We start from the raw sequence: 24,812 nt of genomic DNA on the forward strand, positions 1-24,812 counted from the left end.
TATGCCATATATTAAGCAATACTAATTCACTAATTTTAATAAATTCAATGTAACATATTCACTAGCTGTCAAGACAGCTGTTGTATTTTCAGTTCCTAGGAAGTCTACATACTATCAACTGGTTTTATAAACTGGATGTATTAGGAAGCACAGTAGTGGTTTTGAGGCAGCCTAGTCTACATATCAAGTTCCAGGTCAGTGAGAAGGACATAGTGAGACTAAGATGCAAAAAATAAAATAAAATAAAAAATAAAAAAACGAACAAAACAAACCAACAACTACAACAAAAATAAAACAGTGTCAAAAACAACAGGAAAACTTTTATTATGAAACCCAGACTTGCAAAGTGTAGCCTTGGCCTGATTTCTAGAACCACATAATTCCTACAAGGTAGATTCCTACCCAACCAGGACAGATCCTGTTTCAAAATGTCCCCAACTTGGGAAAACAACACAGTGCCCTCCTCCACCCCCACTGCAACTGCTCCATCCTGCCAAAAAACAAAAAAAACAAAAAACAAAAGGACAAAACCTGGCACGGTGATTCTCAGTTGTAATGACAGGGTAGAAAACTTATTCAGAGTTTTAAGCCAGCTAGTGCTGCAGAGGAATTTCCATGCACACCTGGGGCAGATTAAGAACAAGCCTCAGAAAAGCAACAACAAAATTCACCCCCAACAGATCTGATCTACATTCCTACATTCCTAGCCCTACTCTATTGTCTTTTTATTTTGTCCCTAAGTAGTCTCCCACCGTGATTTGCATTTGCATTTCCTTGAGGACTGACAACAACATCTATTTCTTATTTTTAGGTAATACATTTCTTCACCTGTTTTCAAAATTTCAGGTTATTGTTTAAATTTAGTACTGATGGTATCTTCATTGAATTTGAATATAGGATGTTTGGGAACAGGTGCCAGCTCTGTAGGGGGGGAGGATGGAAGTCGAGAACTTCAACACCCATTAGAATACCTAATTAACAGTTCTTGGACTCAGTCAATAAGAAGCTGTAAAGGTATGCTAAACCGTATGCAAATTTAGCTTCCTTAGTTTTCTGTACTTGTCATTTTGTTTTCCTGATATACAAATTCCTGCATATTGAGGTTAAGATCTCAACAGTGCATTTATGTGGGCAAACAGGAAATTAATAAGTCAAAAGTTACAGAAACAAATGCATGTATATGTATTCACAATCTAAATAATGTTTTTTTGAGACAGTGTCACACATTGAACCCATGTTGGCCTTGAGTATGCAAAAATCCTGCTACAGAAGCTTCCTTAGACCTGGCATTACTATGAGGTCATATATTTGTTAGTAAATTGTGTCTATTTTCCACCCCCACCAGTTATTCATTATTGATAACAGTTTAAATGTAAGAAAAGTTAGTAGGCAGGGAATTTCTCATATATATGAGACATATATTTTATAAATATATATATATATAATACATATATCATAAATATATTTATATATATTACATAGAGCTCAGTTGTTGTTGGTTTACCCCTTTAATTACAGAACTGGGCAGAGGTAGGTTCATCTTGAGTTCATCACCAGTTTGTTAAAAATGAAAATTCTTGGAGAGCCAGAACTACACAGATAAACTCTCTCCAAAACCAACAACAAAAGAAGCTGAAGCTTCCTAATGGAATGTAATTTCTATTAAAATTTAATTGCACCATGATTTGGGAGAAATATTTGTCTTCCTAATAATATGTTGTAATGCAGAGAAAGAAAATACAAATATCACTACATCAAATAAATGTAGAATTAGGAGTCAGGATAACCTTCTTCTGTACAGAAATTTAAGCATCTGACAATTTGGCTGGGTCTCATGTTTAATATGCTTTTTTCTTTTGAAAATCATTATTTTTGGCACAGTATGAAGCATGATATAGCTTAGAAACCACATTTTTTTTAATATTGGAGATCAAACCTTTTTTCCCCTTCCCATATAGAAAAATCTGTGTATTTTAAAATCTCCCCCTCCCATATAGAAAAATCTTTGTATTTGAAAATCATGTTTAGACCAGTGATGCTTGCAACTTCTTGGGAACTATTTTTAAATTTTTTAAAATATATTCAGAAATAGGTAATTGTATCCATTAGCCCAGATTGACAGCTATTTTTTTTTTTTTTGAAAATACTTGCTCAAATTTCCTTAGTAGGAACTCTGAAGATCAGAGAGCTGACTTTTGACAGGACATTGCAGTCAGAGAGTGACATAGACCCCTGCATTGCGGCAAAAATGTGCGCATGTGCAGCCCTTGCCTTGGACGCATGCGTAGGGAGCAGCACGATAAACCTGAGCCATTGCGGCAAGTCTAGCGCAGAGAGTAGAGGGTGCTGGAGATGCCAGACGCTTGGTTCTGAGGAGGGATTTGCAACGCAATGGAGCGTGGAAGGTCAGCTGGGCACTTGGCTTCTTCTAGTATTGGGAGTGCTCCCTATTTGATCAAAATATTCTAGATTTGGGGTTTTGGGGTTTTCGATGACCCAGATACTTTTATTCTTTAGAATCAGAGAGAAATCCTTTGGAGCCGTCTGACCGACTCCTTGGGTATATTAGTGCGGCATCTGCGTGTAACACGTTGCCTTTATTAGGGTGGTCTGAGGTTGTTGATTGTGAAATCCAGGATGTAGGAGCTATGTTGCCGCAGCCTCTGGGCTCCGGGATGCGAGAGCTCTTTTGTATCGGCCGGTGGAATCTTTGGATGTTCGAGCTGTATTGCCGCGACCTGTAGATTCAGGTATTTTGGAACGGTTACTGTACGGCCTTTGGGCTTCAGGATGCCGGAGCTCTGTTGCCGCAGCTTGTGGGCCGCAGGAGTGTGGGGGGTGGGAGATCTGTTGCTGCAGCCTGTTGGGATGGGCCGTGGGAACACTGCTGCCGCGGCCTGTTTGCTCTAGGGGTGGGGTGAGAGCTCTGTTGTGGCCTATGGGCTACAGAGCGTGGGAACTCTGCAGCCGCAGCCTGTGTGCTCTGGGGGAGTGGGGTGGGAGCACTGTTGCTGCAGCCTATGGGCTGCCAGGCATGAGAAATCAGATGCCGCGGCCGGCCTGGATATGGGGCGTGTGAACTCTGTTGCCGCCACCTGTGTGCTCTGGGGGATGGGAACTCCGTTGTCGCAGCCTGTGGGCTACGTGGGGGATGGGAACTCCACTGGCGCAGCCTGGCTATAGGGCTTGTGGACTCTGTTGCCGCAGCCCGTAGGCTTCCGCGGGAGGTGGGGTGGGTGGGAACTCTGTTGCGATGGCCTGTGTGCAAGGGGTGAGGGGAATGGAAGCTGTTTCCCTGGTCTGTGTTGCCGCGGCCTCTGGGCTCATGGTTAGGGAGCTCTGCGGTTGCGGCCTTTTGGCTGAGTGGATGGCGTTGTGGGAGCTCGGTCGCTTCATTTGGCTTCAAGGCTGTTGTCAGAGCCTTGTAGTGGTGGCACGGCTGTTTTGGCGGAAGGAGATCTCCGCCTGAGGCTAGTGGGTGATTTACTCTGATACCTCGGTAACCACTTCAAGGTCATGCGGCTGTGCGGCAAGAGGATACTTGCAACTCAGAGAAATGATGGTATTATGTCCAGGTTGCAGGTGGCCAGAGTGCTTCTGAATCACAGTGGTTTGGGTTCTTGGAGCTCTGAGAGTGGATGGGTTTAATTACTGTAAAAAGTCTGGTAGAACCGACGCAGTAGGGTGTGTCTTTTAGCTCTGCAGTGCAGTGGCAGTCAGCTTCAGGGCTGTTCCAGGGTGGGGTCTGCAGAGGTAGATATGTGGAATGTACCAGTATTGTGGGAGGTGGCAAGTTGATGAGAACAGAACCCGTGGTATGGCCTGTCCTCAGTTTAAGGATTTTTTCCCTTGCTATCCTTTCTTGTATTGTGTCGTGTTGTTTCCTTTTGTAGAATTGTCTACTGCTTGCAAGATAGGGCTGAAAGCCTCAGTGTTCCATTTTCTTGTTTATTTTGTCACTGTCAACCCATCTCTCCCAGCGGGGGGGGGGTAGTATATGAAATCTATGCAGTCCTTGCTTTTACCCACTCACTGAGTAGAGGTAATAAGACAATGTGTCTTTTTTTATTTTATTTTTCATGGCTTCCTGAATTTTATCATTTAATGTCTTCTTGGTATTATCAAGGGGTCATGTCCTATGTCAAACGCCTTTGTGAGGATCTGTAAAGATGGCCGCTGCTGCAGAGGTACTGAAGTGCGCAGGCGCAGCATGGTGTATGGGGGGGGCAGTAGACCCCTCCCCATTATGCTACAAATCGAAGGAGGTACCAGCACTTGTCAGTTCTGCAGTGTTGGAAATTCAGCCACACCCTCTCTTAAGGACCTTCAGAATTAAGACTATGGAAGACTGGTTTGTTCCATACAGGAAACAGATGCATTAGAGGTGACATCTACCTCTAAAAGAAGGGAATTAGCAGAGGGATTGTGCAGTATCAGCATCAAGGGGATGAGAACCATTTCCTTAACCTGGTGCTATAGCTGCCTATCTCCTTTCCTGCAGTGTCGCAGTAGGGAGTGGGCAGAAAATGGAGACTTGTTGGCGCAGGCTCCTTTTCACAGACTTAGTCCTATCTTCCACGACCTTTTATAATGGAAGGTATGTGTGGGAGGGGGGAATTTATTGGAAGATGGGGTGGGGAGATAAGGGATATAGAGCTTAGAGGTATGAACAACCTGTTCCTGTGGTTTTTAGTAGTAGAATAGATGGGCGAGGATTTAGAACAATATAGCCAGGTCTGGACCTAATATTATTGGTGATGCTTAACATAGCATTACCTATCAGGTAGGAAATTTATATTTATATTTTAATGCTTATTTTAAAAAAATTAATCTCCCTGTAGCAGCTAAAAATATAAATTGTAATTTCTTAAAGGGAAGGCAAATTAAAAACAGGGTAGTGCATGCTCTAAGAATGAATAGTGTTTATTTTTTTTACAGTTTTTGAAATAGAAACTAAATTTGAAAGCATAATGAACAAAATGACAGCATGTTATATTTCTTTATCAAACACACTTAAAAATGTAAAACTGGATTCTGACGTAATTCATCTTAATGTTAGACATGGTATGTATCCCGCTGTCACTAGAGTTGGTGATCCACTCCAATCCTTGAAACCACAGGTGTGACACATCTGGGTGGATTTTATATTTTGAAATTTTTTCATGAATTTTTTTTTCTGTGCTTGACTTTTAAAAAGAAATCTTGTTTTTCTTCACTACGGGTAGGTAGTGTTTATGGTTGTAATCGTAAAAAAATGGTAAATTCTAGAAAATTTTGCTTCGGAAGATTGTGTCTTTCTGACATGACAGTCTGATCTAGACTAGGTTAACCTTAAACTTGTAATCTTCACACTGCAGTTGCCGGACTTCAAAAACATACCTTTAAACTACTGTATATAATATAATTTAGTTTTTAGACTCTAGTAACATGATATTTCAAATAATATTTTGTTAGTGTTTTAAGGAAGGATCTCTGTAACTCAGGCTAGTTTCAAAATGCTGTCTCATCCTACATCTTGCTCTTGTGATTATTGCTATAGCACATTCTGAGTTGGAACATGGTGAGTATTCTTCACTTTAGAGGAACAAATTTTAATTAAGGGAACTTTATTGTTATTAAATGTGTTATTTTACTTGGTCTGTTCACAGACCTTTACATTAAAGTGACTGAATTTGGTCACTATTCCATTCTACTAAATATTACCATTTAGATAGTCTTTATTACTTGCACTTAAAATGCAGTTTTTGAAGTTAATCTGCTATATTTATTACTATACTCAATGTTACTTGTCTAATGACTTGTAAGAGAATTTATAAGTGATTCCTTGCTGTTTTCAGTCAAGATTTTGTTAATATAACTGTGTAGCTCAAACTAGTCTTGAAATAAGTCTCCCCATTTCAACTTACCAAATCTATGATTGCTAGTTCTTGGGTTAGCAAACCTGGAATTTGGGATTTTGAAGCAGGTCTTGCCACAGAGCCAATTTTGACCTTGAACTTGCTGTGTGGTATGAGCTGATATACATCCTTCAGGTTTTAGAGAACATTTTTGCTGAAAGGGATTTATAAGTGCCTACGTGTGTACACACACACACAAACACACACACACACACACACACACACACACACACGTCAGGTTTTTTTTAGAACAGGTAAGATTCTATAAACAACTGTTAACTGCTAATAAATCTAGTTTTACAGATAGGTAGGTCTTAGAAAATTGGCATTTAGATTCTGCTTTTGATAATCTGACTTGCCAAAGACCTTTCATATGTCTTTTCTGCATTGGTTTTTGTAATTTCAGTATTATGAATGGTTTCTGCAGTTCCTAACATGGCTACCCAGAGGCCCTTCTTACTCTATCTTCAATTTGAAAGAACGGCCATTTTGTGAGGTGTTCCCAGATCTTAACATGGTGGTACATTTTCCCAGCCTGTTCATAGCATTTTTGTTTAAGCAGCCCTCTTATTTCTTTGTTAATCTTCAAGGTAGCTACATGTGCATATGGATATTTTTAGTTAATAATTTTCCAATTTGATTTTATGCTTTCATTAGTCTTCTACATATATGAATTATAATCTAAAAATATTTTCCAAAATAGTTTGGAGTGATCTTGCCTTTTTTTGGTAGAGAATTGGTATATATTTTATATGTATATTCAGGGTATGTGTATGTTACATCTACGTAAATATTTTTGAGAATATAGTTGGAAATAATTTTACTTCATTTTCTGATCTTGATCCAGATTTTTCTAATGTAATGCTCTTCCCTAACTAAATTATTCTTAAATCACAGATCCTAATATTTTTAAATGTTTAATATGTATTAACATGCATATTAATATACATGCTCTATTTACATGTATACCTGCATACCAGAAGACTGCATCAGACTGCAGTATACACAGGAGCCTATGAGTCACCTTCTGATTCCTGGGAATTGAACTCAGGACAGACATTGCCCTTAACTGCTGAGCCACCTCTCTAGCTCCAGATCCTAATATGTTTTAAGCATAAAATATTCTAATACTTTAATTGTATCTTATTTTGATCAGTGACTGGTTTAGAACTTGTATTTGTAGAACAGACTGGATTTGAACATAGCAGGATCTGCCTATTTTTTGCCTTTGTTCCTGCTTTTACCTTAAAATACTAGAAATTAAGGCACAATTTGTCATAATTTTTCTTTTTTAATTAGATTACGAATGCCTTTTAATATCCACTATGCTAAAGAAAAAAGATTCTAAGTGAAGCCCTTATTCTTCCTTCAAGCTTTTATTTTGTCTTTACTGTGTGTTTGTGGTAGTAAGAGGAAACATGCATGTATGACAGACATAGAAGTAAACATAATTCTGTGGAGTAGGTTCCCTCCACCTACATGTTCAAGGGTCCAGGGATCATTCTACAGTTGTCTGTTTAGTATTTACAGCTGGTAATTCATCACCTACTGAACCATTTTTCAATTCTATACTTATGTTTCAATATAAGGACTCATTTAGCCTCGTCTGATTCCCAATTTGGTAGGTAGCAGAGTATCCTTAAAATTTTAATTTAGGGTACCCTGCCTATATCTCATCAGGGCTGAGATTAATGGTATGTATTACAACTTCTAATTTATACAGATCTGAGAATGGAGCCCAGGACTTCCTGCTTCCTAGGCAAGAGCTCTGAGTACCATTCCTAATTCTCATAATTCATTTAAATAATTTTATAAGCTAATGCATTTGTTATTTTTTTTTCTCATTCAGGGATCGTTTACACTTGAGAAGAACTACTGAACAGCACGTGCCAGAGATTGAGGTCCAGGTCAAACGTAGAAGGACAGCCTCACTGAGCAACCAAGAGTATGTGAATTCTGAGTTAAGAAGCAAATAACAGAAAAGAGATTAGAATGACATTAATTGAATTAATTGACCTAGTAGGGAAGATTTAACAAAATAATTAAATCCTTAATTGTATTGTTTTAACATCAGTTAGCTTTTACCATTTTAGCCATGCCTGGTTGAAGTGATATTTACCTGCCTCCACCTTAGGAGTGCAGGAATTAAAGCCATGCACCAACACACCTGGTTCCTTACATTCGTATTCAGTATAACATGGTGACGTTTTCCTGACATTTCAATCACACGAATGTTGCTTCCTTCACCTTTCCCATTTTTTGTGATGTTTTAATTAAACTTAGAGCTTCATACATACACTTAATGAAAGTGTTCTATTTTTGTTTTTTAATGTGTAAGGGATTTGTACCATTAGAATTACATATTTAAAGTATGAATATCTAAGTTATGCTATTCATTTCCCATTCATAATAAATGCTTTTTCTGCACTGGTGAGACATTAATGCACACATTTGTTCTTTGTAAGGAAGCTTATTATTTTGAGATGGAAATCTATACTGACCTAATTGTGTCACAAACCAGAGTATGCTCTTGACTCTTGAACCTTCTCCACATCCGAAGTGCTGATATTACATGTGTGCACTACCATGGCCAACTATATTTAGATTCATTGTATCATATATCTTAGCTAAAATTTTGTAAGTATTTTCATCAATTCTTTCAATATACATATGCACACACAAATGAATCCTGATCTTTATCTTAAATAACTCTAAAATATACTGATCATTGATGTATAAACTCTGAATTTATTGAGTCTCAACTATTATCAGCTCATTCTTCTTTTTTTCCATAGAGATAATCTCAAATTGTTCTCCTTTCAGGACTAATTAATGGCATTCACATTTGTGTTTTTGAGGGTATATAAGGGGAGAAATGAGGTTTTGTTTCTCAGTATACCGTTATTACCTTCTCACGTTTGTGTATCTGTATATTGATTTTATTTTATAGAATGTAGTATTTGAGTGCTATAACAATAGTTATTTCTTATTCAACAACTTGGCATTTGTTTTTGCATTTGGGGGCAGACACTACAGCCATATATTGCTATTCATTTCACATCCTTTATACTAAAAGACTTTTCACCCCAAAATTGTAGACAATAGGCAAGTTTGTGCCACACAGGATTAAAATAGTTGAATAGACCAAAGATGGCAAAATATTATAGATATTTTGTGTGTGTGTGTGTGTGTGTGTGTGTGTGTGTGTGTTCCTTTCCAAATCAATCTGCAAAATAAAATTAATTAAAGGACATGATTAAAATGATTTTTTGGTACAGGGTTTTACTATATAGCTCTGTCTATCCTAGAAGTTACTATATAGACCAGGCTGGACTCAGACTCACTGATAGCCTTCTGCTTCTGCTATTAAAGGCAAGTACCACTATAACTGGCTAAGAATGATTTCTAAAAATAGGAGAAAATAAAATCTTGACTCCCAGAAGCTTTATATAGTATGTAAACTTTCAATAACCATCTTGCTAATGGGGAAGGATCCCTCAGGTTTTCTTTGTTGTTTGTTTGTTTTTTTCTTTGTTGTTGTTTGTTTTGAGGAGCTGGGTATTAGATGGATGGGACTTGAACTTGAAATCACAGCAATTTTGCTTTGGCTTTTTCACAACTATAGGTTATGTGCTACTAGAATACAAATCTTTTTGCATTTTTGTTCATTTCTCCCCTCTGATTTTATTTACTGTCTCTTGGAGGTTTCACCAGGTGGCCCTGGCTCTTACAGTTCATTCTGTAGACCCAGATTGACTTCAAATTTATGGCAATCCAATTACCTCTGCCTTCTGAATACTTAGTTATGTGATAGGAAATGGCTCTTGTGCTTTGCTAAAATTTTATTGTATAGAGCAATGACATACATGACTCAAAATCTCTTGTTGCACTAAGCTTAGCTGTTTTAAGGTATCAGATATATGGACATATTTTTGAAAGGTTTATTTTATCTTATATATATTTATGGTTTTCCTGCATATATGTCTGCACCACATACGTACCTACTATTCAAGACCAGAAGAGGGCATTTGGGTCTCTTGGGACTTGTTAACATTTCCCAGAAGGTTTTAAGCTACTTTGTGGATATTAGGAATTGAACATTCTTCCTAAGAGCAACACTTGTTAACTGCAAACCAGCTGTCTATACATCATTATTTTATTATAATTCTCTCTCTCTCTCTCTCTCTCTCTCTCTCTCTCTCTCTCTCTCTCTCTTTCTCTCTCGTGGTGTGTGTGTGTGTGTGTGTGTGTGTGTGTGTGTGTGTGTGTGTGTGTGTGCGCGCACTTATGTATACACAGACACCTTGTAAAAAGGTTCATGAACTGGAGCGATGGTTCAGTGGTTAAGAGCATTGATAGCTCTACCAAAGGTCCAGAGCTCAATGTGAAGCAAACATATGAGGCTCCCATCTATAATGGGATCTGATACCCTCTTCTGGTGTATCTAAAGAGAGCGACAATGTACTAACATATATAAAATAAGTAAATTTTATAAAAGAAAAGAAAAAAAGGTTCTTGTGGCAGTAGTAGTTAGCCTTTTACTAATTTTATTGTTTCTACATTCTAGGTGCTGGGATTAGTAATTTATGCCATTTATTGCCTGCTCATTTTGATAATGCTTTTTTGATACAGCTTTTTTTTTCTTTTTTGATATTTTTTTTCTCTTTTCCTTGCGGGTGGGGTGTTCCTGACAGGGTTTCTCCATATAGCTCTGTCTTGAAATTAGCACTATATATAAGATAAAAATAATTTCTATCCTTGAACTCATAGAGATCTGCCTGAATCTGCCTCCTACATGCTGTTATTAATAGCTACGAGCCCCCAGTAGACAGGGTCTTATTGTCTAGTTTTATATAGTTTGTAACTCTATATAATAAACTTAAATTGCCATGAACTTGTGCCAGGCTATTTGTCTATCCTTTCTTCATATTGAAATTACAGGTATATATGACTGAACTTAGCTCCATAATATCAAGGAAGACAAAAATTGTTCTCCTCAAATATCTACATTATATATTTGTACTACATGGTAGGATGGAGAAAGAAAAATGAGTAGGGGAAATGGTCAAATTTTCCATTTGCTTCTCTTCCTCTTGGGTATAAATGGTTTAGGTAATTTCTGGGAGAAATATCCTCATTAATAATTTGTAAACCATTTAAACAAATCCCTTGCCCATCACATATTTGAAATTATTGGTTTACATAATTTGAGAAATGAGTACTATTGGTACTTTCTATATGAGGACTCTTGGCTTTTTAAGTAGTAGGATATATCACCATACTGAACAAATATCTAGTAGTTATTTATTCATTCTTGTTGGCAGAAATCCCTATACCAAGTTAATTGTTGAATGATATGTTCATACCTAAATGACAATATTTTAAACTATGTTAGACTTTTTAAAGGAGTCTCTTTTAGAGTAAAGATGCCTATATTTTCCTGCTTATTGCTATCTACGTAGACAGATGCCTTTCACTATTTAAAAATATTGTGCTCTTGCTGTAGGTGTCACTTGTACCCACGGCGTTCTCAGCAACAGCAAATTCCTGTGGTGGATTTCCAGGCAGAACTGAGACAGGCGTTCTTAGCTGAGACACCAAGAGGTGGTTAAAGCAGTATTGGAACTTCAAGGTGGTGGAAGTCAACAAAAACAGGTTAGAATTAATTCCAAAATAAACAAAAGTAAAAAAAAAAAAGAATAAGGTATCTGGAACTTAAGTGATACAATTAGGTATTAAAAAATATATAACCCAACATGAGAAATACAGAAATTTTGTAAAATCTGCATATTAAATAACACTGAAATTAATATAATTAAGATCTTAATGTATCTGCCCTCATGTCATGTTTCTATATCTTATTTTAGAATTCATTAAGAAAATTTAATATTCTTTTTCATTGCTTGGTTTTTTCTACTCTATAAAACATTCATTTATTAGAGAATTTATATAATTCTCTCTTGTGAGATTCTTTATTTCTCTTAATATTTTACACAGTATTTTATTAGCTTTTATTACTTTCAAGAAAGTGTTCAATTTACGAATCTACTGAAATGGTCATTTCAACTATGATGCAGTAGTCATAAAATTCTAGAGAAAGAATTTCACCGTGATTATTTCTTTTGAATCAGTATATCATGTAATAAAATGTCGTCTAATGATGTTGCAATCTTAATTGATTTAAATTTCCTTTATTTAGATTCTCTTTTACAATGTAATGCATTTTCTTTTGCAGATCATTTTCTTTTAAGCCAATTTATTTAATTTAGAAATATTATGTTTCAACTGTATGTCTATCTACCATGGGCATACAGTACTCACACAGTCCAAGGATTTCTTGGACATAGTGTGAAATAAAGTTAACATGTTTACTTGTCATTTAAAAATATTGGGCTCTTGATATAGGTGTCACTCGTTCCCAACGTGTTCTCAGCATCAGCATCAGCAGTTTGAGTTTATTTAGTGAGGTACAAAAGTACTGCAAAATGAGACTCTGTTTTTCACTTTGACCAAGAAGGCCTGTTTTTCTGCTTCAATGACTTAAAAGTTTAAATTATATGTGTATACTACCATACTAGGCTTATTTTTTTTTTACAGGCTTAATGTATTTATTCAGGCAGGATCTCATTATATGACCTTGCCTGGCTGTAATTTAATGTAAGGAGAAAGTCTCATAAGCCATCCATCCATGTTGGACTGTTGATTGGCTAAGTTTTGGGCAGGTATCAAATGCATGTTTACTTATAATTATGATAGCTCATAAGTATACTAATATCACCATATCAAGAAGACATTATTTCCCAGAAGTTCTCTAATGCCAGTTCATGACTTTTCTATCCATTCTGTGATGACTTTTTGACATGGGTGGTAGTGGAGTGATATAATTTATGATTGAGCCTTCCACTTCACTTTCTGCACTTTGGTCACTTGCAAGTCTCTATAAAGCACCATCCATTGCAGAGTGAAGCTTCTGATACAAGGTGAGAAATGAACTAATATATGGGTGTAATGGTTTTAGAGGCCAGTCGTTTTATGTCAGTTTAACAGTAATAGTAGTAGCTTCCACTGTAGTGCCTGTATTTTTCTCAGCTACTGGTTCTTAGCCATGTTTGAGTACCAGGTATAGCATGCCTTAACTTCATCTATTTTATTACTTAAAAAAAAAATAAACATGGGACTGGAGAGCAGTAGTTAAGAGCACTGACTACTCTTCCAGAGGTCCTGAGTTCAATTCCCAGCAACCACATGGTGGCTCACAACCATCTATAATGACATCTGATGCCCTCTTCTGGTGTGTCTGAAGATAGTACAGGGTATAGTATACAGTATACATAAGAAAACTAGTAATTAAAAATAAACATTATGTGTTTTTACAGGAATCTTCAGTGGCCTGAGAGTATCACAATCCCCTGGAAGGGGAGGTGTAGACAGGGATAAGCTCCTTTGTTTTAGGGGGAACTGAATTAGGGTCCTTTGCAAAAGCATAGTAACATCTCATAAAATAGAGCCAAATCTCTTCCTGTTTTCAGTTTTTAAAATTGTATTAATTAAGCTGGGCATGGTGGCCTTTAATATTACCAATCAGGAGGCAGAGGCATGTAGATTTATGGAAATCACAGGCCAGCCAGCCCAAATTATGATGTTCAGACCAGTCAGTGATATATAGAGAGACTGTTGTCTCAAAAAGCTAATTAAAGAACTAAACTATTAAAATATACAGTTAAATTAGAAAGCTGTTGGCTACTCCTATAACATCCATGCCATCCTTATACCAATGGTCAAATCCTAACAGGGTGATTGTTATTGTGGTCACAGGGCTCTCAACAAAATAGAATGGAGTTCTTCCAGCATTCTGTAAAGCACCTTCTGACACTGAAAGCTAGCCATCAGTTAGGAAGCTTCTGGAAAAATTCAGTTAGATATTTTTGCTCTATGCAAATAAATTATGTGGCTACTTTAAGGAATAGGTTCTTGTTATCAGGTTCTGGTGGAAATGTAAAATGTATAATATACACTAATATAATAGTTTACATCAGTGCATATTATACAAGGGAGGGTGTAGTCTATACCACACTTACCACCCACCTCAAGGGAGATATTTCATACCTGACAGTGCTTATTTTGTTTTATACATTATGGGTTTGGAAAGCATGGAACTCCAAATAAATTTTCTTTCACATAATGTATATGTTTTGAAAGTTTGGTGATGAGATTTCTTTAAGACTGTAGTGATAGAATGTTGTGAGCCATCATTTGGGTGCTGTGACCCCAAAATGTCCTTTAAGACTACTGAGAAATCTCTTCAAACCATTTATTTACCGATTTAACGTCTCTGGAGTTCTTTATATATTCTAGAGAGTTTTCTTCTGCCAGATATAACAAGCAAAGGTATTCTCCAAATCTGAGATCTATCTGTGCATTCCATTAACTGTCCTTTTCTGTAGAGAAACTATTTAGATTTGTGAAATGCATTATTTGTTTGATTTATTTTCTGCATTACCAGAGTGCTACTTACGTTTTGCAATTCTTTGCAATTCTATTTCCTGTGCATTTCATGATTTTATTTTCTTTACAGCTGAATAGAAATCACGAGAAATGAACATGGTTAAACAATTGGGTGTAGTAGGGTACAGTATACATATATATGTCCTAGAGTGGAGTAACTGGGTCAGTAAGGTTTATAGACTTGTATAGAGTTTTTGAGATAGTTATTTATTTTATGTGAGTATACTGTAGCTGTTTTCAGACAGACCAGAAGAGGGCATATGATCCCATTACAGATGGTTGTGAGTCACCAAGTAGTTGCTGGGAATTGAACTCAGGACCTTTGGGAGAGCAGTCAGTGTTCTTACCCACTGAGCTATCGTTCCAGTTCTGTATATAGTTTTAAAAGGAAATTCAATCCTATTTTGTATGTCTTCTGTAGCATGTAGTCTGACAGTACTGAATAAACCTTCCCTACATAGTGTTTGTCAGTTCTGTTCCTTTAGCAATTGTGACAGAAACATAATGTATTCCAGGTGGTTTTAATTTTCATTTCCCTGATTGCTACCCCCCACCGTTAAATATTTACTATGTATAAAGTGTTTTGTCTGCACTTATATATATGTGTATATGCATATGCAAATGTCAAAAGAGGACACCAGATCTCATTGATAGTTGTGAGCTATCATGGGATTGCTAGGAATTGAATTCAGGACCTCTGGAAGAGCATCCAGAGCTGTTAACTTCTGAGCCATCTTTTCAGCATTGCTAAACACTTTAAAAGTTTTTTTAGCTATTTATGTTTCTTTTGAGAACTCCATTGATATCTAAAGCCTATTAATAACTATGTTGCTCTCTGTTTTTAAATGTATGTGAGTGTTTTACTTGCATGTTTGAATTCATACTATATGTATTTAGTGCTCACATACCAGAAAAGGTGGTTGGGCATCCTGGAACTGGAATGTATATCAGATGTTGTCACTAGCCTCTGCGCATATATATAATGTTGTATGTTATGAACCAACTACAACTTGGTTCAGATTATTGTAGGGTCTTCCATTCTCCTTCCTGTCCTGTCCTGTCCTCCCCCCCCGTCTTTTTCTTTCTTTCTTTTTTTCCTTCTTTCTTTCTTGAGGTTTATTTATATTATTTGACTACATTGTACCTGTCTTCAGGTACATCAGAACAGAGCATCAGAACACACTCCAGATGGTTGTGAGTCACTATTTGGTTGCTGTGAGTCTCTCCAGCTGATGGTTAGGTAGCTATATCTTTTACTTTTGAGGCAATTTTCAATCAGCTTTCCAGATTTCTTAGTGTGTTTGTTAATGGCATAGAGGGCTAAAGTCATTTATATATTGGCTTTGGCTCCTAAAAGTTATCTAGAAATGATTACCTGGTTTTTGCTGGGAACATTGGAGTATAGTCTACAGCATTACATTTATAAAGTTACCATTGATTTTTTTTTTTGGTCTTTGTCTATTTCTCCTTTGTTTCCTCCTTATTTCTGTTTTACTATCTTAATTTATGAAATAAGAATGGAGACACTGGGCAGTCCTGTATTGGTTCTCATGTATTGAGGTTGCTTTGAGATTTTCTCTATTTAGATTAGCTTTCATTATAAAATTGTTTTTTCCCTTAATAAAATAACTATATTTTAAGAAAACAAAGAAAATCATATCTGAAACACAGGTAAAATGTGCTAACAGACCTGAAGATTTTTTTTTAAAGCAACAAATTCAAATTAACCAATTTGTTAAAAATTTGTACATTATTATAACAAATATCTAGAAAATGGTTTTGTTAAAGAGAATTTGCTTTTCATTTGGGGTGATGAGACATTTAATGTAAGCTTCTGTCATCTCTTTATTTTTGTGTCTGTCCTTTTCTGAGATACTTGTGTGCCATTTAGGCAATCAATATGAATTACTCAAGGAACATTAAAAGGACAAAAATAAGCCACTTACCCAGTTCCTGGATTCTGAAAACAGAAGAAATGAGCACGGCCATCTCCCATATGAAGATAATTAGCCATGAAATAAAAAGTTGTAACCTAAAACAGGATCAGTCATTGTCTAAAAACCAATCCATTCTCTTAAAGCAAGGATTTGTTTGGACCAACTTGTAGAATTAGAACTAAGAAAATTATCAAATAGACCACCTCTTCTTTGGTCTGCATATCGTGTGCCTTATCTTAATTATTTACTTATCATAAAATGCCATGTCTTTATCCCAAAAACAGACAGATTTCAGAGTGCTGGGTCTGGTTTATTGATTCTCCAATGTCACCACATTGAGTAAATTTCTTTTCTTCACCATCTCTTTGAATGCATTTTGGAAGACGAGGATGGTCTTAAATTCAAATATGTCTGCCACCTGAGTGCTAAGAATACGGTGTGTTCTACCTCTGTCCAGCTAATAATTTTTTAATAACTTTTTAGATTAGAGATATTCCTTTCACACACATGCATGAGTTTGACTTCATTTGAATAGCAATGGCTGGTTCATGATAGGAAATAGCAAGGTCACACTGAGCTTGATGTGATGCTTTCCATTAATGACAGCACAAGGAAGGCAGAGGCACTCAGATCTCTGAGGCCAGCCTGGTTGACTTCTTTGTGTTTTAAAACAGTCGGGAGAATGTAGAGAAACCCTGTCTCAAGAACAAAACAAAACAAAACGCCAAAGAGATATTGTCACATTGAAGGACTGCTTGCTAGCCTTTGTTTGTGAAAACAGAGATTTATTAGTTGAATTACTTGTGATACTTGAGAAGATAGAAAGAGAAGGTTATAGGAAGGAATTAAGAGTATTTATCATAGAATAAGGGCTACATAAACATAGAGTAAGAAAGGTACTTTTGCTAGTTTGACATAGCTGTGCATAGTAGCAAATGCCTTTAATCCTAGCAATTCAAGGACAGACGGGCAGATTTCTTTTTCTTATTTATTTATTTATTGTTGAGACAGGATTTTTCTGTATAACCTTGGCTGCCCTGAAACTTGCTCTGTAGACCAAAGTGGCCTAGAACTCCTAAGAGATCCTCCCAATGCTTTACCTCCAGGCAAAATGTGACAAAATTTAAATGTGATGATTGAGTACATACAAATATTCTCCATATTCCCCAAAACATAATATGAAGCATTCTGGTCTTGATACATGTAACTATATTATGTGGCAGCTTTTCTGTTTGTATTGTTTGGCAATATCCTGAAGTTTTCCTATGTATTCCGGGCTAGCATTGAATTTCTAGGCATCATCCTATCCTGCCTTACTTCTCCCAAGTTCTCATAGGCATTTAACTATACAAGGTTTTTGTGTGTGGAAAGGCTTTGTCTTACCTATCCAGAGTCATAGGGATACAAGGTAAGACAAAGCAGGACATGACTTTAATTTAAATGAGTACTTCTTTACTGTCTTGTAGTCAATTTACTCAGGATTATGTAAAGATTACATATTATTCAAGGCTAATTTTAATAGAGCAGTATGGGAACGGAGGTAAGATAGAGAGTATATTTAAGGCCAGATTGGGCTTTGCAAAACCTTTCCTCTAAAAATCAAGAATTTGTACTATCATCTTCAGATTCTCATTTAAACTTCTGATTAACTTCTGATTAAATGTGGGCAGAGTGCCTTTGTAATCCTAACACACAGGAGGCTAAGGAAAAGCATTGAAAATTCTATGCTAGGCTGAAATAAATATAATCAAATATTTGAGAAAATTTTATGCTTTAACATGCAGTCTTTAACAAAAGGAAATATTCCTAGTCCTTTGTATTTACTTTTTTAGTACTTAAAAGTTCTCAAACTTTCTGTAAAACTATTGGCAGACAGCCAATGAATTCTTCCTCAGCATTATGTATGTATATTTTATTGTAACCATCTGTCAATTTTCAGCTATAGCTTGTGTTGTTCAATGACACACTCATTGGTTAGTGGAGGAAGGCTACCTACCTATCATAATTTTAAGAGGGGGCAAAAGTTCATTTTGAACTAAGAAGTAAATGAGATAGTGATAAATTTTGGGAAATGAAAAAAAGTGGGTGTTTTGGAAATATATAGTATTTTAAATTTTTTTACTATTATAAAAATAAATATTTAATGGGAAGGTGGTCAGTATAAGTGCTTTCATTTCAAGCAAGAGGATCAAATTTTATAAGCACTTATATAAAATCCTGGCAATGTTTTGAGATGTCTCAGTGGGTTCTGCAGAAGACTCTCTTTTGGTTTCCAGCACTCATGGAGGCTCATATCTAGCTGTAACTTCTAAGTTCTAAGGGGTTTGATACCTTTTTCTTACCTTGAGCACCAGGCACATGCATAATATAAAGATATGTGTGCAGACAAAACATGTTAAATTAAAATTGTAGGTTAAATCTGTAAGACCCCTAGACAGGTGGATTTCTAGAGCTTAAAATATAAACTGTGATCTCATGTTAGCCAGAAAGGAAGGTGGCATTGCTATCTGTCCTATAAATGCATCCAGAAATATACCCAGGAATCTTCCCAATACTCATGTCCAGTGGGTTTCATAGATCTGGTGCTAACAGTACTGTTAAAATGGAGGACTGAAACTGATTATCATTGGACACGAGAGAGAACATGTATATTTACGAAGTTACAATGTTTGAATATTTTAAGCCATGAATTGAAGTACAGTGTATTATGTTTTCCTCTGCAGGACCTATCCACTGTTTGTGAAACTTTGGTCAAGCTTACACTGTGTTAATTGCCTGCATCAAACCTTTATTTATTGCCCTTCCCCAAGTATTAAGGATCTTGAAATTTTAGTGTTGACAACTGCTATTGTGGAACAGCAATCATGGTAAGTTGTACATTTAAGCAAAGGTTTGGAGAGCTGATATCCAAAACTTTTTTGATAGCCATCATAGTTTCTCAATGTTTGGAGGATTTTTAGTAAAGAATTTTAGAAATAACAATCCATAACGATGAATGCTCAGTGCTTAACAATTAAGATCATGTATAGGGTGATCAAAAAACATCTTCTGGAAGAGTACCAAGGAATAGACGACTTATAGGGTTTTTTTTTTTCAATGACTAAATCTTTTAAGGGACCAACTTGTAGATAGATGACTCTTACATCAAATTGCAGATCACAAGCACAGTCTACTGGGAAAGAACTGTTGGATAAAGAGAGATTGTTCTGTAGATTAATGTGATTCTGAATGTCAAGGCCTCAGATTAAAAAAGAAAAGATGATAGCTACTCTTAGATTTAAGTATTATGTCCCATGCCTAAAACCAGCATTTTGATGTGGAGGCAAGAAGAATAGGGGCTCATGGTCATCACATCAGTCTTGTAATGGTTTACAAATTTAAAATATTTTAATAATAGTGATGTGAGCCTGATTGATCTGTGTGCCTTTTGGGGTGCTAATTTTAGTTCATTGAGTTGGCATTCATAGTTTTTAATGAGAAAATATTTTGTTTACAAAAATAATTCAGAGGAAGAGGTGCTCTGTTAGAAATTTAGGTAACAATGTGGAAGGACCGCTTGACCATTGAAATAGCAACTCTTTCAACTAGGTTGAAAGGTCCCCAATTTAGGATTAAATTCTCTTAACTGTGTTAGATGAGATAATAGGTTCTGAAAAGTGAAGAGAGATTTATAGTGATCCTAATTCAATTTGATATTTTAGTAATTAGAGAACATATGAAACAAACTATTGGAGAAGCATTAATACAAGTGTAGGTAATGAATAAGTTACTGTTGGAAAAATGGGATATAGATGCACTTACCATTGATGTTTCTTTATAATTGGCAGACTGTGGGTAAGAGTAGCAAGATGCTGCAGCATATTGACTATAGAATGAGATGTATCCTGCAAGATGGAAGAATCTTCATTGGCACCTTTAAGGCTTTTGACAAGCATATGAATTTGATCCTCTGTGACTGTGATGAGTTCAGGAAGATCAAGTAAGGCTGTTTTAGGTCATGGATGTGGGAGAGAGAAGTTAGAGGGAAGATTTGAGCTGAAATAATATGACATAGAGTAACTATAGTGAATGTAGTCACATTAATGAGTCAATTTTCCTATCTGACCTCTTAGCCCTATTTCAGGATTCAGTCAAATCATTACATTGCATCAAATGCATATCATGCTGGCAAAAATAAAAATCTCTTGTCACTATTATTTGGTTATAGGTTTTAGTACACTTATCATTTTATTATAATTGAGAATTCAATTATGCCTACTTGAATAAGTCATCATGAAATCTGTATCTAAATTTTGCAAAAGAACATCATTTTGCATATTTTATAATATCTGGCAAGCATTCAAAGGAAAATAATTTTACTATTTTTATATGACTAAGTCCTCAGAGTAAATAGCCAAATAAAACATTGTTTACATGAGAATTGTTGCATTGAGTTTTAAATGAAACCTTAATGAATTAACTAATGTTTATTTGCTTCTGATTTATAGGCCAAAGAATGCAAAACAGCCAGAACGTGAAGAAAAACGGGTTTTGGGTCTGGTCTTGCTACGTGGAGAGAACTTGGTTTCCATGACAGTGGAGGGTCCACCTCCTAAAGATGTAAGGAAGATGTAGGAGAGGACTTGCATGTATTTGACTTTCATTTTTAATTTATATTCAAATGGCTGATCTATAATGTGTGGGACACTTCGTTATTTGAATATCTTATCAGTATACAGTAGAGGAACACTACAATATACCTAGTACTTAATAAAAGTATTGATTGAGCTGTATCTTTACGAATTAAGGATTTATTTATGATTCCACCTCTTTACTTGTATACTGGATACTACCTAAGGTGTGGTAAGGAATTGACTTCATTTTTTTTTCTTAATGCTATTCTGTTCTCACAAGGTTTCAGGGGCAATTGTCAATAATTATCAAACATATAATATAGTTTACCAATCATTGGACAAACTGGATACCCACTTACATTTGCATATATCTTTGGAAGAACACTGATGTTTAGCCTTGAACTTGTATACTTTACTTTTTTCTAGTGTAGTAAGGAAGGGGAGGTATTTTGATTTGACCAAAGCAGTGTTTGTACTCTGATAACAACATGCTATTTCTATTAGAAGGTAATGTGAATACAAGATCCATGAAGGACAGAAGTATAAATGAATTTTTATTGGGAAGAAGGGGTTCATTTATGTTTATGCAAGATTATAGAGTCTCAGTCGGTATATAAAATCTGAAGGGTGCTGAGGAAGAGAATTTGTTGTATTATACCATCACTTTATTCTAATCATAAAGTGATTAGAGATGTGGACTGTTAAGATTTCACCTTTCAATAAAATTAGTTTTGAGCAAATTCAATCTGTTGTGTAAGCTATACATTTTCATTTTAGACTGGCATTGCTCGTGTGCCACTTGCTGGTGCTGCAGGTGGCCCTGGTGTTGGAAGAGCAGCTGGCAGAGGAGTACCAGCAGGTGTACCTATTCCCCAAGCTCCTGCTGGATTAGCAGGCCCTGTCCGAGGAGTTGGAGGCCCATCCCAGCAGGTATGAATCAAAAAAAGAAAGGTTTTCTATTAATGAGAAAATATTTTTCTACTGGATTTTTTTTTATTTACATTTCACATGCTATTCCCTTTCCCGATTTCCTGGCCAGATGCCCCTATACCATTCCCCTCCCCTTTTTCTATGAGGATATTCCCTCTTCCCAACCAACCCCCTTCCCCACTCCCCAACATTCCTTTGCACTGGGTGGGGGTCTAGCCTTGGCAGGAACAAGGGCTTCTCCGCCCACTGGTGCCCAACAAGGCCATCCTCTGCTACATATACAGCTGGAGCCAAGAGAAAATATAGAGCATGGGAATGATGAAATGTGGAAACATAAAGCTATCTTTATACTGTTTATGTTGTACATGTTCTAGAAAGATCTAATACTCAAGTGTGTAAATAGAAGAGACTAATAGTTGCTAAGATTAAATAAAATGACTGGATGCAATTAAAGATTCAGTCATATGCCAGATTAAAGTCACACGCTTAGAAAATTTAAACGTGCTAAGATTCAAAAACTGTGAGAATAAAGCTGGATGTAGTAGTGCATGCCTTTGTGGTCAACATTCTGAAGGCTGAGGGAGATAGATCTCAAGGAAATCTAGCATAGTCAGGAATATTAGACACAGTGACTGTTGTCTGGAGGAAAGAACAAACAACAAAAGAAACAACCTACCAGCAAACATAAACCCATAAAACAAAAGTTCCAGGCTGTGGGCTCACCAGCTCAGCAGGAATATTTGCTTATTATGCATAAGTTCCTGGATTTATTGTTCATTAGCTTAAAAGAAATAGAGTAAGATAAGTACAAGACTCAGCAATTATGTTTTTAGTAGAACATATTTAGTATTTTCTTTTTTGGAAAAAGACTAACACCATTTGTCTTCTTGGCATAACGTCATAGGTCATGACCCCACAGGGAAGAGGCACTGTTGCAGCTGCTGCTGTTGCTGCTACTGCTAGCATTGCAGGAGCCCCAACCCAGTACCCGCCAGGACGGGGAACTCCACCTCCACCTGTAGGCAGAGCAACCCCACCTCCAGGTAAGGGCTTTATGATAAATAACGATGATTTTGTTTCTAGGTGATAGTATAATCTTGAGGAAATACAATCTTAAGTACTGTGATTGAAATGAGATAAGGCATCATTTCATTGCCTTGCTGAGAATTTATTAACTCGTGATTTGGGGACTATTATAATTATTTATTAAATTATTATTAATTGAAAACAGGTGGGTTTTTTTTAAATGGAGGCAGGTTTTCTGTGTAGCCCTGACTATCCAGGCTTGGCTTTAAACTCATGTAAATCTGTCTGTGTCTGCTGCCTGAGTGCTGATATTAAAGGGGTGTACCTCCACTGACTGGTGAAAATATTTTTTCTAAATATATTTTAATGGTGTTTCCTCCTGTTTTCCCCATTCACGTTCTTTACTATCAAAGAGAATGCAAAGCAGAATAGGCCAAAACAATCATAAAACATGAGATAAAGAACCCCCCCACCAAAAAAAAAAACAAATGTATACTAAGATATATTCCCTCTCACACATAGTAAACCAATAAAAGCAAAACAGGAAATGCAGAAGATAAAATAGGTGTTCAAACGATTATGAGATAAACTCCAAATATACTTTAGATATAGTTTTGTCATCTACTGATAGGCATGGACTTCTCTTTAAGTGTTTTGATAGGAGAACTTTCAGTACAGGCACCCCATGTTACTTAGACAAGTGCAAGCTTGGTATAATACTAAATGTTACCAGTCTTCTTGCTAGACAGCCCTCTTTTCTTGGTGTCATTTATCCTTAACTCTTATAATCTCTTTCCTCCTCTTCAGTAGGGTTCCATGAGGACTTAGGGCAGAGTTCTGAAGGAGGTCATTTTCTGTGCACATTTTCTGCATGTGGGTCTCTGTATTTGTTTCCATCTATTGGAGCAAGCTTCTCTGATGATGGTTTCACAACTCACTGATCTAGATAATGCAGAATGTCATTAGTGTTGCATTCCTTAAGCAAACCAATAATATTTTGTTGTTCCCTAGGTTTGTGGCCAATCTAGTCTCAGATTTCTGGCCATCTAAGGAGCTGTTTGTGCTTGGTTCCATCTATAGGAGAGGAATGTAAACTCAGTCAGATAACCCTTACTCCCACAAGCCTTGACATTATCACACCAGTGCTTCTTTCAGCCATGTCACCTTGTAGATCATAGGGGTTGATGCTTGGTTTACATATTTTGAAGTGTGTAATGTGGAACTCTGGTTTATAGTATGAGATACTTCATTTCTCATTCCCATTGTTGGCTCATTTCTTTAACCCCGGTTTTGTGCTAAATTGTAACAGATTTACTGAGCTGACATGAAGTATTTATTTCTTTCTGTCAAATTTTAAGGCATTATGGCTCCTCCACCTGGTATGAGACCACCCATGGGCCCACCAATTGGACTTCCCCCTGCTCGAGGGACACCTATAGGCATGCCCCCTCCAGGAATGAGACCCCCTCCTCCAGGAATTAGAGGTTAGTGGTTATGTTATAACTTGGGAATGACATCCAGGTCCTGCAGTATTAATATACTCTTAACATTAATGGAATTTCTTTTTAATTTTTTCTTTCTAGGCCCACCTCCCCCAGGAATGCGTCCACCAAGACCCTAAGATACAGTTGATAAATCTCAGCCCTTCTCTTTCCCTACAATGCTTCTTGTGAAATTGTGTAGCCTGCAAGCTTTTGACCCCCTCTTACTGCATTAACAATAGATAATAAATACATAGTGCAATTGAATTGAGGTTTTTCTTTGTCTGCTGATTTTGTTAAAGTTAGAGTGAAACTTATTGTGATTTGGTGGTGAAATTATTGTTAAAGGTTACTAAACTAAGTTTATATTAAGTAAAAACCGACATAAAGTTTCTCAAGGTAGTTTCTAAGGATAAGATGGTT

General features: G+C 36.4%; 2 protein-coding genes across 2 annotated transcripts; both read left to right on the forward strand.

The window, feature by feature from the left end:
• Positions 1 to 2,293: 2,293 nt before the first annotated feature.
• Positions 2,294 to 20,317, forward strand: Snurf (SNRPN upstream reading frame). Its single transcript, XM_032893488.1, has 5 exons — positions 2,294 to 2,405; positions 7,747 to 7,842; positions 11,404 to 11,552; positions 19,063 to 19,206; positions 20,167 to 20,317. The coding sequence occupies exons 1-3, from the start codon at positions 2,392 to 2,394 to the stop codon at positions 11,507 to 11,509; spliced, it is 216 nt and encodes a 71-aa protein (XP_032749379.1). The 5' UTR covers positions 2,294 to 2,391; the 3' UTR covers positions 11,510 to 11,552; positions 19,063 to 19,206; positions 20,167 to 20,317.
• LOC116892028 (small nuclear ribonucleoprotein-associated protein N) lies at positions 19,087 to 24,661 on the forward strand. The gene is made up of 7 exons (XM_032893486.1): positions 19,087 to 19,206; positions 20,167 to 20,318; positions 20,827 to 20,938; positions 21,730 to 21,882; positions 22,787 to 22,925; positions 24,267 to 24,392; positions 24,492 to 24,661. The coding sequence occupies exons 1-7, from the start codon at positions 19,204 to 19,206 to the stop codon at positions 24,527 to 24,529; spliced, it is 723 nt and encodes a 240-aa protein (XP_032749377.1). The 5' UTR covers positions 19,087 to 19,203; the 3' UTR covers positions 24,530 to 24,661.
• Positions 24,662 to 24,812: the final 151 nt, after the last annotated feature.

The sequence above is a fragment of the Rattus rattus genome, chromosome 2 (assembly GCF_011064425.1).
Source record: "Rattus rattus isolate New Zealand chromosome 2, Rrattus_CSIRO_v1, whole genome shotgun sequence".
Taxonomy (NCBI): domain Eukaryota; kingdom Metazoa; phylum Chordata; class Mammalia; order Rodentia; family Muridae; genus Rattus; species Rattus rattus.

Coding starts and splice junctions, on each gene's coding strand:
- Snurf (XM_032893488.1), top strand. Junction 7,843..11,403: donor GCCTCACTGAGCAACCAAGA/GTATGTGAATTC, acceptor CTCTTGCTGTAG/GTGTCACTTGTACCCACGGC.
- LOC116892028 (XM_032893486.1), top strand. Junction 20,319..20,826: donor GATGAGTTCAGGAAGATCAA/GTAAGGCTGTTT, acceptor TCTGATTTATAG/GCCAAAGAATGCAAAACAGC. Junction 22,926..24,266: donor CAGAGCAACCCCACCTCCAG/GTAAGGGCTTTA, acceptor TCAAATTTTAAG/GCATTATGGCTCCTCCACCT.